Source organism: Papio anubis, chromosome 10, assembly GCF_008728515.1.
Source record: "Papio anubis isolate 15944 chromosome 10, Panubis1.0, whole genome shotgun sequence".
NCBI classification, from domain to species: Eukaryota; Metazoa; Chordata; class Mammalia; order Primates; family Cercopithecidae; genus Papio; species Papio anubis.
The window spans coordinates 49,646,841-49,663,467 of record NC_044985.1 but is presented as its reverse complement, the minus strand read 5'-3'; the positions used below and the strand labels follow the sequence as shown (position 1 = coordinate 49,663,467).

Genomic DNA, 16,627 nt, shown 5'->3' with positions numbered 1-16,627 from the left:
TTTTTTTGCCACTCTGTATAAACTTTAGGATCAGTTTGTCAATATCCACAAAATAACTTGCTGGGATTTTGATTGGGATTGCATTGAATGAGTTTATAGATCAAATTGGGAAGAACTAACATCTTATATTGTCTTTGCATCCATGACATGGAATCTCTCTCCCTTTATTTGGTTTTTCTTTGATTTCTTTTGTCAGAATTTTAAAATTTTCCTCATAGACATCTTGCACATATTTTGTTAGATTTGTGTGTACCTAAGTATTTTACTTTAAGGAGTGCTAATGTAAATGTTACTGTGTTTTTAATTTCATATACCACTTGTTCATTGCTAGCACATAGGAAAGCAGTTGATGTTATATATTAACCTCATAGCCTACAATCTTGCTATAATCACTTGTTGATTCCAAGAGTTTTTTAAATTGATTCTTTTAAATTTTCTACATAGATGTTCATGTCATCTGTGAACATCTATTTATTTCTTCCTTTCCCTAATCATTTTAAAACTGAGTAGCAATCTGTGAATTGGAAACACAAATAATTTATTTAATCTCTCCCCATTGGTATGCACCTAAGCTGTTTCCAATTTTTCACTGTTCAGCATAGTGCGGTGTGCACACACGCATACACACATACCTCTTTGAACCCAGGTAGGACTATATATGCAGAGAAGTTTCCCAAAGGAGAGATTGTTGAATCCAAGATACTGTATTTGTTAGGGTGGGCTAAGCTGCTACAAAAATAGATCTAAACATATAATGATTCAGTATAATAGAAGAATGTTTTCTCATATGTAACTGTTTTGGGTAAATGTTAGAAGTGATCAGGCAGCTTTGCTCCACACTGTTTTTAACAGACCTAGACTCCTTCCATCTTGCAATCCTGCCATCTCCCAAGACCTCATAACAGCTGGCAGAAAGGGAAAGATAATGTAGAGAAGTCATTCCACTTTTTATAAAAGCCCAGGCCCAAAAATGGAATGTATTATTTTATTTCACGTTGACCACCTCTAAATGCAAAGATGTCTAGGAAGTGTTGACTGGCCACATGCCCAAGCAAATAAGGAGAGAATGGATTTGAGGAGACGACAAATTGTAGTCTCTGCCTTAAGTATATAAATTTAAAATTTTGATAGGCACTGCCACATTGCTCTCCTAGGAAATCGTACTAATTTACACTCCTACCAGTAATCTATTGAATGTTCCCTTACCTTATCCTCACCAATTCTGGCCATTTTCAGTGTGTGTTTTGTTTTGTTTTGTTTTGTTTTGTTGTCCAAGCCATCTGAAACAGAGGTGTCTTATTTTTATTTTCATTTATTTTATTGTGTTGAGATTGAGCAACTTTTCATATGCTAAAAGGTCTTTTCTTTGGTATATAACTGGTTCTAAATATGCTTTTTTTTTTTTTTTTTTAAGTGAGCCTATTCTCTCCTTTTTGATGGACTCTGATAATTTTTATCGCAAGTTCTCCATCATGGTTTTTTGTTTTTTGGTTTTTTTTTTTTTTTGAGATAGAATCTTGCTCTGTTGCCCAGACTGGAGTTCAGTGGCGCAATCTTGGCTCACTGCAAGCTCGGCCTCCTGGGTTCAAGCAATTCTCATGCCTCAGCCTCCCGAGTATCTGGGATTACAGCCACCCATCGCCACGTCCTGCTAATTTTTTTGTATTTTTAGTAGAGACAGGGTTTCACCATGTTTCTCTTACAACAGTTTTGTTGTCTCTTTTTTTTGCTCTTGACTGTTATAATCAATTTACAAAATAATAAAAAAGAAACCATAGAAGATTTTGGTTTGAATTGCATTAAATTTGTAGTCATTTGTGGGAAAAAAATTTTTCTTAACCAAAAATGAGCATTATTATATCAGGCCGCTATTGGTGTATAGCAAACAACCACAAATGTCAGGGCATATAATAATAAGTATTCTTTCCTCACATTTTTGTGGGTCATCAAGGGTCTGCTGATCTCAGGCAGGGCTTGGCTGGGGCCCTGCTTCAGTTCAGATCCAGCTGGATGAGTGTGGCACATCATTGCAGTTTGGACTTTTGTCACCTCCAGGAGTGTATTCCCCTGGACTCACAACAAGTGGCAGCCGCTACTCAGAGGAAATTCTTCCTATACTGATAGCAGGTGCAAGAGAACAAACAGAAATATGCAGTGCCTCTAAAATTTAGCCTGGTATACTGCTATTCCTGCCCACATTCCATTGGCCAATATAAGAAAAATGTCTAAGTCCCTAGTCAAGAAGCAGTAGGGTACACCAACTTTTGTAGTTAGTTACATGGCAGAAGACACGTACTCAGGGAGGGTTAAAAAACTAGAACCAGTAATTGTGATGTGTACCACATCATCCATGATAAGAGAAGTCTAGGGCGTTACCTTTTTAGTTCAGTTCTTTTGAAAAATGTCCCTGAATACAGTTTCATAGGAATTTTATAGCTTTTGCATGTTTCTTAAGTTTATGCTTGTTATTTTTTTCTTTTTTCTTTTTGTTCCATTTATTAATAGGATTTTTTAATGTAATATTTTCTCATTTGTTTTTATCACATAGGAATCTGTTGTTGTGAATAATATTAGTAGGTATTGTAATGTTTGACCCAGCTTTGCATTCCTGGAATTCCTGTAATAAATCAGCCTGGTTAAAGTGAATTATTCTTTTACTATGCTGTTGTATATAGTTAGCTAATACTTTATTTAGGATTGCCACAAGATTTAATGAGACTAGTATAATCTATTCATATCTCTTAAAAACATATTAAAAATTAAATTCCAGAAACTTTTATTTGTTTAAATAATAAAGTTGATAAGTTTCACAAAGCAGATATCATTTTACTAATGAAAATTACTTATTTTGATCAGTGGAATAGTGAGGCAAGCAAACCAACTTTTCATGCCCTCAAATAAAAGAAAATATATAAATTTATTTTGACATTAACTAAATTGTTTTCCTGCAGGTTGCTGCTCCAAGATAGCCAAAATGTGGAAGCACTGAGAATGCAGGCACTCTACTATGTGTGTAGGGAGGGGGATATAGAGAAGGTAAGTGGCATTGTATTATTTAAGTTTCCTATATTAAAAAATATATTTCATTACACATACACACCCACATACACACACACACGTGTGTGCATGTGCATATACATTAAAGCCTTGAAGTTCTCTTTTAGACTATATGTCATGGTAGTTTTTAGTTGATTATGAGACTATACCTTAACAAAGAAGTCAGCTTCTGAAATCTATTAGTAAAGCAAAAATATTATACGATTAACATTACCCTTGAAAATCCCTTAAATCATTAATTATAGTATATATGGCTTTCTGTATGAAACTCCTGTGTATGATTAATGTAACCGGTGATACTAGATATGAAAAAATATGTATGCAAAATGTAATTTATAGTATATTTACAATTTAACTGAATTTGCAAAAATTAAATGGGCTTAGGATAAAATCCCATTGTACCTTATAATAAAGTATATCTGTTTCTGTAGTAGTGAACACATTGACTGTAGATTGGATCATGGAGTGCCAAACTCTGATCTGAAGGAAATAGTGTTAGTATAACATGTAGTAGATTTGCATTGTGTTTAGTGTGGTTAAATTGGTTAATGTGACAGTGCCTGATAGATACTTCAGTAAATACTAGGAGTATCTTAGTAGGGGTAAATTTTCCAGGCATTGAAATTACTTGTACTAAGTACCATAATAATTTTTTCTATTCTAGAAAATATTTTGATTATAAACCAGTCTATAGAGGCAACTGAAGGGCTGATCTCATATAATTTGTAAATACATTATCATTCATATTTCATTTGTTCATGAATTAACTGTTGGAGGGGGAGCTGGGCATGTAAAGTTAATGAAATATTATGGGTGTCTTTGCCTATCCAAAGGTTTCCATTCAATAACAAGTATTAAAGAAACACATTCTAAAACACATTTATAATTACTGAGTTTGTTAGAACCTTAAATATGTTTTATAACATGTAATCATCCATTGGAGGAGGAGGAATATATAAAAGCAAAGGTCTTTTAAAATACTAGTCGGGTTATGCTTTGTTAGCATATATGTGCATGTATTATGTTGTTTTTACTTAGTGTATTTTAAAGTTAATACCAGTTGCTTTTGTTTTAGGCTTCCACCAAGCTGGAAAACTTGGGAAATGCATTGGATGCCATGGAACCACAGAATGCTCAACTTTTCTATAACATTACACTCGCCTTCAGCAGAACTGTGAGAGTGCCTACCATGTACCAGAGCTCTGTTATCTATAGTAGAGGGCATAAAATAAGTGGAAAAGGTGGAAGCAGGGAAGAGCATATGGCCTAGAGTGCAAATATGTATTTAAATATATGACATACTCCTAAGAAAGGCAGCTTAGAGGAGATGTGGTTTCCAGCTATAAGAAGCCCTGATGGAGGCTTCGTGGAGGAAATGCCACTTATTGATCTTTTAAGCATAGCCAAGTGCCTTCCAGGCAAAGGAAATAGAAGGTGGTTTATTTTCATCAGAGCATAGATTTATGACCAGGATTGCTCTTAGCTTTTATTTTTTAAAACTATTTTTAAAAAGTTTTAAAGTGTATAAAAGACCATTTTGGTGGAGGAAATGGTTGGTAGCTTATTTTTTTAAAAAAATAGGAAAGAAATGTTTTTATTATAAGCTCCTAGTAAAAAGAAGGTAATCAAGAATGAAATAGAAATATACAATAGAATCTCGAAATCAATACAAGGAATGACAATATTGAAAAGTTCATTAAACTAAGAAGGTTAAAATAATTAGCAAGCATAAAGTTGAAAGAAAAAAATAAAGGATATTAATTGTTAAATGACATGACTATACTGAATTTTCTTATTTAAAAACAAAGATATCAGATTGTGTAAACTTTAGAGGAAGAAAACTCTGTGCTATAACGAAAGTTTGAATTAAGGAGGTATTTACCTTTTTCGCTTACCATAGTCCTAGACACATTATTTCAATTACTTTTTTACTAAGCTTATAAAAATTATATAAGTTGGTTCAAACATTTGAATAAGTATTTTACTATTAAAGATTGTTGTCTTGAAAAGTTATGTACTTATTCTAACAACACTGCTATTTCTTGAAATTTTTTTCAAGAAGATTCTAAGGCATGATCTTTTAAAATATTCTCACTGGTGGCATAGCTAGTGTTTAGGGGGAAAACAGATCCTAGTCCTAGTTTTTTATTCAATAAGAAAAAACATACATATATTATACACACATACACACACACATATACACATGTAACCATAAAATAATGGTTTTCTTGTTTATAAAATAGTCATGAGACAGCTTGGAAAAGGAGTTCAAAAAAATATGTTTATGTAGTGACATCATTAGAAGTGTACTTTTCATACTAGTTATTTTGTAAAAGCTATATGTTCATTAGGATATATAAGTTCTGATAGAATATAAACTCTTGATGCATTGTGTAGATAATAGGAAAGTTTTATTTTTCCTTAATTATTATTTTTTTTCTTTTTCATCACTGCTGTGAAGTACAAATAATATATATGTTTAGAAAAAATAATCCTTCAGTCTTGGTAGAAATGTTTGACTTTGAAATCTTACGTAATCTTTTTTTCTTTTTAGTGTGGACGTAGTCAACTCATTCTTCAAAAAATTCAAACGTTACTTGAGAGAGCTTTTAGTTTAAACCCTCAGCAATCAGAATTTGCTACAGAACTTGGATACCAAATGATTTTACAAGGAAGAGTTAAAGAGGCACTGAAGTGGTATAAGACCGCCATGACACTTGATGAGACTAGTGTGTCTGCCCTAGTTGGTATGACAACTGTTTTCATAAATATTTATAATACAGATACAAGTAGCAATTGCTTTTAACTTGCCATTAGAGAAGAACACAAGTATTTTATGGTTTTCTAAACTTAAATTGTTCTCTACTGCCCAGATTCGAAAAAGTCATGTCTTTAAAAATAAAATTTTTAATTCACAAATAATATCTCGAGAGAACAGATTTATATAAGGTGGTTCCTATAAATTATGAATTCTTCAGTAAATGATTTTATAAGGTCCAAGGCTACCCATTTTATTTTTTTTTCACTGTTTTCATTTTCTTTCTTTCTGTTGTTTTTAATCTAAAATGTTAAAGTATTGTGATGGGGGAAAACGTGTTTTGTTAATGTTGTCATGTTAGCTTGAAGAGTGCATGCCTGAATTGGTGTGGACTTTGACTGTCTTTCTCCTGTTTGATTTTAGGATTTATCCAATGTCAGCTGATAGAAGGGCAATTACAGGATGCAGATCAGCAGCTAGAATTTTTAAATGAAATTCAGCAGTCCATTGGAAAATCTGCGGTACAGTATTTTATTTTATCAGATGGTCGATGCTAGCTGTTTATAAAATATGAAATTATAAATCAGTCTTATTGTTTTGTAATGGCTGGAAAGCACTAATGTACACTAATTTTAATATGTAATTGCATTTATTAATTTACCTCCATGCAAAATGAAACTTTATTCTTCTGAATGATTCTAAAAGTCTATTCAAGCTAATACTTGAGTTTGAACAAATAATTGCGTATCAGTAGCACATTATATGCATTTGAAATCTGAGTAAAAATAAATGGCTTTATAGCTAAATGGAATAATTTATGAAAACTACTTATTTTCTAGGAATTAATCTATTTACATGCAGTTCTTGCCATGAAGAAAAATAAACGACAAGAAGAAGTTATTAATTTGTTAAATGATGTCCTGGACACTCATTTTTCACAAATTGAAGGTTTGCCTCTTGGCATACAGTATTTTGAAAAGCTAAATCCTGATTTCTTGTTGGAAATTGTTACGGAATATCTGAGCTTCTGTCCAATACAGGTAAGTAATTATGGGACTTACTTTCAAGGATGCATTTACATGATGTTTTATGAAAGAACTTAAAAGTTTTCTTTGATGCATTAGACTATATCGGCATCTTAAAATGGTAGTATTTGTATCTATGTTAGTTGAAATTGCTTTTAATCAGACTGTTTTTAGTAATGACTGCTGTCAACTACTGAAAGTATTGGTTTGCAGATATTCATTTGTATTTCATAAAATCTTAAAATCTTCAGTTTAAAGAAATATTAAAAGTCATCTAATTCAGACACCTACATTATATTTGCATCCAGTCTGTAACATCACTGTCAAGTGCCTATCCCACATCTGGACATACTTAGAAATGAAGTTCTTATCATATAACTATGATTGTTAGCCTGTATTTCCTGTGTTAAGTCAAACTCTGCTTTTGGTTTAAAAAAAAAAAAAAAAAAAGGACCATTTACTGGTCCTCCTTCTGCTCCTTGGATTGACATAGAGCAAGTCCAGTTGCTTAGAGCAAGGATCATTCCTCATTCATAAACAGACCTTCAGATATTGGCAATTAGTTTTCATGTTCCACTAAACAACTCCAGGTTTCCAGCCATTTATTTTTTATATGAAATAGTTTTGAGAATTCTGTTTGTGAATCTGATGATATTCTTTATTTTGTCTGTTCCTCTCATTAAGCTCACTATTCCAGATGTGGATTTGACCTGCAAGAACTAGAATAGACCTTTTCCTCCCTTATTCCAGAAGTCCATCCAACTTTCTTTTTATAAATCACATTACATTAATTACCTCTATTGAATCAACAGTTAATTAAAAACTTTCAGTCTCTTGTTGTACCTTTGGACTCAAATGTAGGACTCTACATTTATTCTATGAAATTTTATCTTTTCAGATTCATCTCATGAAATGAATTCAGATTCATTCCATGTTATCATATCCATTCCATGTTATCATATCCATTCCATGTTATCATATTCCTTGTGGATCATGACTGTCACCTATTTTAAATGGATCTTTATTGTCATCTGTCATCTGCTTTATCTAGCTCTGCGATAACTGTTACTATAATGTTCTCTTCCAAGTTTTGAGTAGACCTGAAGATAAAACCCTATGTTGTACTACCAGAGAGTTCTTTCCAAATTGATGTGGATTTATTAGTCAGCACTCTTATTACAGATAGTAAGCAGATACAGATGTCCTAACTTTACTGTATTCAGCTCACATTCAACACAGGGATATCAGGGCAGGCACTATCAAGCATTCCATTGCTGAAAGCAAACTTCTTAGCATTCTCCCTGATCTACAGCTTTGGTAACTGTGTTAACATGGGAAATAAGGAAAATGACCTTCCCTTAGGGAACCCATACAGCCTTTTCGATTATCATGTCCTTTTCTAGGCTTTCATTGCTATTTATTTTTTAAACTTAAACCCTCAGAGAATTGTACCTGGGATTGACCTCAGACTCCCCAGTCATAATCCATTTCACTTGCTTGGAAGTTGGAATACGTTTTTTTCAGTATTAATCTAGTATTCAGGATTCATTCTACGAATGTTTATAGAGTACCTAGCACTCTACTTGGAGCTGGGGAAATACCCATGTAAAACAAACTACATTCCTTTCCCCTGAGGCATGTATTCCAGCGGGAGGAGACAGATAATATAATGAAGTCAATTGTATACTATGTTTAGAAAATGACAGGAGAAAATAATAGAGCATGGTGGGGTGATGGTGATTTTAGATACAGTGGTGAGGATAGGCCTCATGAAGAGGGTAAGATCTGAACAAAGACTTAAAAATAGGGTGTGTGTGTGTGTGTGTATATAACTAATATATATATATAAAATGAATAGTGTATATAACTAATAGTATGTGTGTGTATATATATGGGCGTTTATATATATACTCCTTATATACATATGGGAGTTTATTAAGGAGTATTAACTCACACGATCACATTGTCCCACAGTAGGCTGTCTGTAAGCTGGGGAGCAAAGAAGCCAGTCCAAGTCCCAAAGCTGAAGAACCTGGAGTCTGATGTTCAAGGGCAGGAAGCATCCAGCATGAGAGAAAGATGTAGACTTGGAGGCTAAGCCTGTCTAGTCTTTTCATGTTTTTCTCCCTGCTTTATATTCTGGCCATGCTGGCAGCTGATTAGACAGTGCCCACCCAAATGAGGGTGGGTCTGCCTTTCTCAGCCTATTGGCTCAAATGTTAATCTCCTTTGGCAACATTCTCACAGACACACCCAGAATCAAGACTGCGCCCTGCAGTAAAATCAAGTTGACAGTATTAACCATCACAGAACATGTGAAAATATGGTAGAGTGTTTCGGACAATGGGAGCAGCTGGTACAGAAGCCCAAAGGGACTCGAGGAGACAAATGTGGCTAGGGCAGGGTGAGGAGGAGGAGAGTAGTCAGAGATGAGGTTATCCCAAGGAGACGAGCCCAGGTAGGGCCATAGCAGTTCTTATAACTCCTTTGGCTTTAATTCTGAGTACAGTGGGATACAATGGGAAGTCACCAAAAGGCTTCTAGCATGATGCAAGTCAACACTTTAACCCAGTGTTTTAATGGATTTCTCTATCAGATGTGCTGAGAATAAACTGTAATAGAACAAGAAATAATGCATTAAGTGGTAGTTGGGTCTCTAGTTCAACTAGACATCCTATTTTCCTTTACCAGGAAATTCTGTTTTCCTTTACCAGCATGATAGAAAGTAATCAGCGTATGTGATTCTATTTTCATAGGGAAATATGAGAAAGGCAGAATTGTCTCTTTAGCTCTGTTCCTACTTCTTTGACCTTTTTATAGACATAGTTTTGTTTAGAATTTTAGTTGAACAAATGATATCTTAAAGATTGTCTGCATAACTATTTTTTCTATGATTGCACATTGAAATTGTTTGCAGTAAAATGATGGTTCTCAATAACTCATTCTTAGCAGGTGACAAAGAACATTATCAGAACCTCACCATCACTTACACTTTCACTATTTTTACTTAGGCTAAAAAAAATACATATTTTTAAACTATTTGCTATGTATCTATTATTGTGCAAAGAAGCATAAAAATCTTATCTTCAAGACACATAAAAACCCTTAGGCCTATAAAAGAAGCAAAACTAAATAAGAAACTACCAGTAGAACTGTATAGGTATTATAGAGTGTTAAATTTTATTATATAGATTATATGTGAAGAATTTAAAGAAATTGAAGTATTCTAGGCAATAGTAGTCATATTCTGATTATCTTTTTGAGCGATACATTGTGTGTGTGTAAGTTGTAGCACTTTCTTGTTAGTAATAATGGCTCGTTATAGGAGTGATTTTCCATAAGAAGGCACAGTCCAGTTAAAGATCTTTATGTGTCAGGGGGCGTGGGGTGGAGAGGATCAGCCTCATATAAAGAAACAGCCGTAGTAAGGCAAAGCAGGAGGGATGAACATTTTATATTTAAATTCTGATATCACAGTACTAAACTTGTGATTGGATGACCATTGGATAAAGGTTGGTTGGGTAGACAGCCATGATAAGAATAAGAAACAGTGAAAAGAATTAAGCAGTGTTCTAGTATCACTTTAATTATCATACTCATTATTAATTGAAAGGAAAACTTTGAGGGTCTAAAACATGTCAGGCTGAAGAGTGGGGAATGTAAAGGTATGAGACATTTAGTTTAATATAGTGAATGTTCTACCTTCTGTTTACCAGTGGGGGAAATCTGAATTCTTTAAAAACTGGCTTCACAGTACTCTAGGGGATAATGAGAGTAATTGAATTGAGCAAATCACAAGGCATATCTAGAATTTGAACACTTACTGCCTTGACTGTGTCAATTCTAGCAAGAAACTCTACCTCTCAGTTATCTTTCCTTTAACAGATATATTTATCTGATAAAACTTTTGGACAGATATACTCACTTGATATGTTACCCATTTAGTAATTGTATAATAGTTTCATAATTGTTTTGCTGAATAAGAGCCATTATTTGTATTGTGTGTTCATAGATCCCAGGGAAATAAATTAGTATTAGTTAAGTCATAGTAAAGATATTATGAAATAAGTGAAATCAAAGAAATTTTAGAAAAATATGTATAGTTTGGTTAGTTATACTAAAATTAATATATGTTTATTTTTAGCTAAATATTATTTTACACTTATAAAATGATCTGCTGATTTGTTTTGTTTAGCCTGCAAGTCCTGGGCAACCTCTTTGTCCACTTCTCAGGCGTTGTGTCTCAGTCCTGGAGACCGTAGTAAGAACTGTTCCAGGTCTTCTGCAAACTGTCTTCCTAATAGCAAAAGTGAAATATTTGTCAGGTAGAGTATACCTTAAAAACTTTTAACCTTTTTATTCTGATGTTGATAAAAACAAGTGTGATTAAATTAAGCACTCTGTATATAAGAGAATAGTCACATAAAATGTACATTTTGTATATGCATAGATAAGTAATTTTAATCCAAAATAGAATTGCATAACTTACTATTTAATCCTTTAAAAATTACTATAAACTTGTGTGGCTTAAGTGAATTGCTGGGAAAATGCAGTTGTACCACTTTTAAAAAAGTCTGTCAGAAATTACTGGAGACTAGCAATAAGATTTTACAGTCGTTAATCCATGGTTGTGTTCTTACTGTTATAACCAAATGCAACATTTGCCAGATTTCAGGCCCTAATGAAAAGTACTGAGTAATTCTTGTTTAGTTTCTGTGAATAGTTATGGATAGCTTAAAATAAAAATGACTCAGTTATAACCTTAGTTTTCTAAGGCACAGACAAATACATGACTTTACACATAGAAATAGACCATCATGGCTGGGCACGGTGGCTCACACCTGTAATCCCAGCACTTTGGGAGGCCAAAGTGAGCAGATTACTTGAGCCTGGGAGTTCAAGACCAGCCTGGGCAACATGGTGAAACCTCATCTCTACAAAAAAATACAAAAATTAGCTGGGCTTGGTGGCATGTGCCTGTAGTCCCAGCTACTCAGAAGGCTGAAGTGAGAGGATCACCGGAGCCCAGAGAGGTTGAGGCTGCACTGAGCCAGGATCACGCTACTGCACTCCAGTGTGGGTGAGGGGAGTGAGACCCTGTCTCAAAAAAAAAAAAAAAAAAAAAAAACCGAGCCTGGTGCGGTGGCTCATGCCTGTAATCCCAACACTTTGGGAGGCAGAGGTGGGCAAATCACGAGGACGAGGTCAAGAGATCGAGACCATCTGGCTAACATGGTGAAACCCCGTCTCTACTGAAAATACAAAAAATTAGCGAGGCATAGTGGCGGGTGCCTGTAGTCCCAGCTACTGGGGTGACTGAGGCAGGAGAATGGCCTGAACCCAGGAGGCGGAGCTTGCAGTGAGCCGAGATCGCGCCGCTGCACTCCAGCCTGGGCGATAGAACAAGACTCCATCTCAAAAAAATAAAAATAAAATAAAAATAAAAAACCAAAATTCCATCATATCATGCTTGTCAATATGTACCTTTGCCAACTGAATGCTATAAAAGTAAATAAAGTTTGTAAAACTGTAAGAGCAGAAACCAGCTTAAAAGGTTTTTTCATAAAGTTATTTCCTGTTATATAATGGAGTGATGAGATTGCCTTTACTGCTTCTTTGGACCTCTGTGTTCTTTATTTTTTAATTTTTTATTTCAATTTTTTATTTGTGTTGGGTACAAATAGTTTTTGCTTACATGGATGAATTGTATAGTGCTGAAGTCTGGAATTTTAGTGCACCCATCACGTGAGTAGTGTACATTGTACCCAATATGAAGCTTTCTATCTCACACCCTCTTCCCATCCTGCCTCTTCTAAGTCTCCAAAGTCCACTATATCACTCTGTTTGCCTTTATACCCATAGCTTAGCTACTACTTATAAGTGAGAACATAACAGTATTTGGTTTTTTCCATTCCTCAGTTACTTTATTTAGAGTAATGGCCTCCAGTTCCATCCAGGTTGCTATAAAACACATTATTTCTTTCTCTTTTTTTACGCAGCTAAGTAGTATTCTATGGTGTATACATACCACGTTTTCTTTATCCACTCATCGGTTGATGGGCACTTATGTTGGTTCTATATCTTTGCAGTTATGAATTGTACTGCAATAAACATACACGTGCAGGTGACTTTTTGATATGATGACTTCTTTTCCTTTGGGTAGATATCCAGTAGTGGGATTGCTGGATTGAATGGTAAATCTACTTTTAGTTCTTTGAGAAATCTTCATACTATTCTCCAAAGAGGTTGTACTAGTTTACATTCCCACCAGCAATGTATAAGTGTTCCCTTTGACCACATCCATGCCATGCCAACGTCTTTTTTTTTTTTTTTTGCCTTTGTAATAGTGGCTATTCTGGCTGTGGTAAGGTGGTCCCTAACTGTAGTTTTAATTTACATTTCCCTGATGATCAGCAATGTTGAGCATTTTTTTAAATGTTTGTTGGCCATCTGTGTATCTTCTTTTGGGAAATGTCTATTCATGTCATTTGCCCACTTTTTAATGGGATTATTTTTTTCTTGATGGTTTGTTTAGATTCCTTATAGATTGTGGAAATTACAGACTTCTGTTTTAGCTGTTAAAAACATTTAGATGATGTCCGAGGGTGGTTTTACCTCTGAAATATTTCAGTTGTAAGAAGTGATACTAATACCTTCTGATTGAATTGTACCATTAAACCACAGGATATTTCAGCTTTTCTCCTAATTGGAAGGGTTATCACCCACTATATAATTAGACTGGGACTTTGATTCCTATAATTTATTAAGTGTTTATTTTATATTGTGAAAATTTATATGAGTAAGTCACAATCTAGTAATACTTAATCGTTAAAGTCTCTAGTCATGAAAATTTCTTATATTAATCCCATTTTTAAGAAGAACAGTCTTACATAAGAATGATACAATGGACTTTGGGGACTTAGGGGAAAGGGCAGGAAGAGAGTGAGGGAGGGATAAAAGACTGTATACATTGGATACAGTGACTGGGTGATGAGTGCACCAGAATTTCAGAAATCACCACCAAATAACTTATTCATGTAACCAAATACCACCTGTTCCCCAAAAACCTATTGAAATAAAAAATACAATTTCTAGTAACCAAAAGTTAAAAAAAGGAAGAGCACCCTTAAATCATGTGAAATACTGCTAGCATGTGTCTAAATAGTAGTATTTTTGCTAAATTGCCAACTGAAATGACTTCTGACACCAACTAGTTGGAGTTGGGCCAAACATCACAGGTTAAGGGCACAGTCTTCCATAAAATTGCCCTCACTTCAGACACCAGCCACAGATTTGGGCATTCCTAGAGCCTCCTGTGCTTTTGACTAGCTGCAAATGTGGAGGTCCCTCAGTTTCATTAATTTACTAGAATGAATTACAGAACTCAAGAAAGCACTAGGCTTAAAATTACAGTTTTATTATAGCAACAGGATACTAACCCAAATCAGCAACAGGAAAAGATGCACAGGGTGAGGTCTGATAGGTTCCCAAATGTAAAGCTTCCATTGTCCTCTCCCCATGGAGTCAGGAGATATCACTTCCTGACATGTCGATGTGTGATAATCAGAGTATTAGCATCCAGGGAAGCTCACCAAGGTTTGGTGTCCATAGCTTTTATTGGGATTTCATTAAGTAGACATGGATTAAATCATTGGCCATATGATTGAATTCAATCTCCAGTCCCCACCGACTGATAATGTGGCTCTAAGCCCCAACCCACTAATCACAGGGTTGGTCTTTCTGGCACAGCCAGCCCCCATTTCAAGTCTTATCTTTAGCATAAACTATGTAGGGGCGCACCATAAGTCTCCTCATTAGGATAAACTATCAGGGTCCATAAAGAGTAATACAGATATCCCTAACATGAGGGAAATTCCAAGAGTTAGAGACTCCTTCCAGGAACCCAAGACAAATGCCAGCCAAATGCTTTATTACACAGAACTCTGACAAAGACAGATACACAGGACTGAAATGTCTTTCAGTTTCACTCAAGGGAAATTGCACTGCTCTTAGAAAGAGTTGGTGTTGATCTCTGGTGACGTGGTCTATTTTCCTCAACAGTAATGACCCACTTCTCATTTTTAAATATTTAGTATCCTTCTAAATATTTTAAATATTTCAAAATATTTAAAATATTTAGTTTCCTACCCTACATATCCATCTCCTCACCCTTAAAAGAAACAAAGATTCTCATTTCTGTTACTCATACAGTACTCATTTTCTTCAGTCTCTTACTTGCAAATCTTAATTCTCTATGCACTTTGTCCTGTTAGTACAACCTCTTTCTTCAAATTATCGCCTTAAGCCTTCTCCTTCTTAAGATAATTTTCACACAAATTTATTATGCCTAACTTTTCCTTTTTTTACCTGTGCAGTTTTGAGTGTTGGATTGTATCACAATAAATAAAGAATCTAGCATCGTTAATTATGCTTGACGTTTGATTGCTAAACTTTGATGCTATGTTTAGTAAGTTACTATGCTCTCTCAGCCAGTTAGTTTTCTGTTAATCCTCCGTCTCTGAGAAGAACATTTTCAGTCTCAGTGCATTTCTATTACCAGTAAGTTCAGCCTTATTTTGCTGACATCAGGTGAGGTTGAGGGGCATAATTCAACAGAAAATCATTTAGGCTGTCTTCTTCCCGCATTCTCCTAGCAAGGTTGAATGGGGAGTTGTTCTATTTACATCTTCTTAAGGCCCATTTATGAGGTGACTAAGTGCAGATCAGTGTGGGTTACATCATGAGAAACTTCTAAGACTTAGAATCAATGCAATGTTTTCCTCTGAAGAGCCTCTTCTTACCACATCTATCAGCCCAAGGTCAATTCCTCGATTCCCGTCACTTTAATCTTGATTATTTCCTTCTATTTTAAGACTCCCAGATACATAACTGGCATTATTTCAGTTGGTATTTAAAGGTATTTTAAATCTATAACTCATATTTCTGAATCTCTGAAGTATATCCTTAGGCCTTTTTTGTTATTTTATGTGTAGTAGTAATAGAATTTTTGACCAAGAATGATTACTAGACTAATATGCTCTTTGTTAACGTAAGTGACACTACAAAATTCTAGCTATTTAAATGAAATGTCTTTGTTATGCATTATTTATTTTAATGAAATTATAAATAAAACCTTTCTTTTTTGGACAAGGAAAATAAAGGTCGGTTTATTGGCCTCTCAGTAACGTCAGTGCTTGGCTCTCATCCTTTCCTGCTTTCCCTGGCTTGCTCGTTAGGATCAAGGGCTTGCCTGACTTGCAGGTGTATTCATTCATGTGGACTAGAAGGAAGCTAACTAGTGCAGATGGAATTAAACCATGGCCTATGAACAGCAAACTTTAAGTTTACAAACACTAGGGCTGTCCGTAAACTAAACAGTCTTCTTCCTCTTGCCTCTCAGATCTCTATTTCTTAATCATTTGAATTATAACAATGCATTGTTTTTCTTATTAGGTGATATTGAAGCAGCTTTTAATAACCTTCAGCATTGCTTAGAACACAATCCCTCTTATGCCGATGCTCATCTGCTGCTAGCTCAGGTTTACTTGTCTCAAGAAAAAGTCAAATTGTGTTCTCAGTCTCTTGAACTTTGTCTGAGCTATGATTTTAAGGTAAGTATTCCAGACTGAAGTGGATAAGACATGTCACCCTCCTTGAAAGCTTATATATTCAAGTATTTTGTGTTTTAGCCTGTAGTATTTTGCTAACAGTTGCATGCTTAATGGAAAAAAAAATTGAACTCACAAGCAGTAGGAGGAAAAATTGAGGCAACACAGGTATGGATAAA

At 34.7% G+C, this 16,627-nt stretch overlaps 1 protein-coding gene across 7 annotated transcripts in view; it reads left to right on the top strand.

The window, feature by feature from the left end:
* The window catches only part of TTC21B (tetratricopeptide repeat domain 21B), a 97,425-nt gene that overhangs the window by 18,140 nt on the left and 62,658 nt on the right, over positions 1 to 16,627 (top strand). For all 7 annotated transcript variants that reach the window (XR_002516126.2, XR_002516127.2, XR_002516125.2 and 4 more), the window contains 7 exons: positions 2,952 to 3,036; positions 4,133 to 4,231; positions 5,612 to 5,804; positions 6,239 to 6,336; positions 6,655 to 6,855; positions 11,036 to 11,165; positions 16,294 to 16,451. Coding sequence is in view for 4 of the 7 variants with exons in the window: in XM_031651315.1 (XP_031507175.1) it covers positions 2,952 to 3,036; positions 4,133 to 4,231; positions 5,612 to 5,804; positions 6,239 to 6,336; positions 6,655 to 6,855; positions 11,036 to 11,165; positions 16,294 to 16,451 (964 nt within the window). In the remaining 3 variants the exon portion in view is untranslated. The remainder of the gene's footprint in view (positions 1 to 2,951; positions 3,037 to 4,132; positions 4,232 to 5,611; positions 5,805 to 6,238; positions 6,337 to 6,654; positions 6,856 to 11,035; positions 11,166 to 16,293; positions 16,452 to 16,627) is intronic.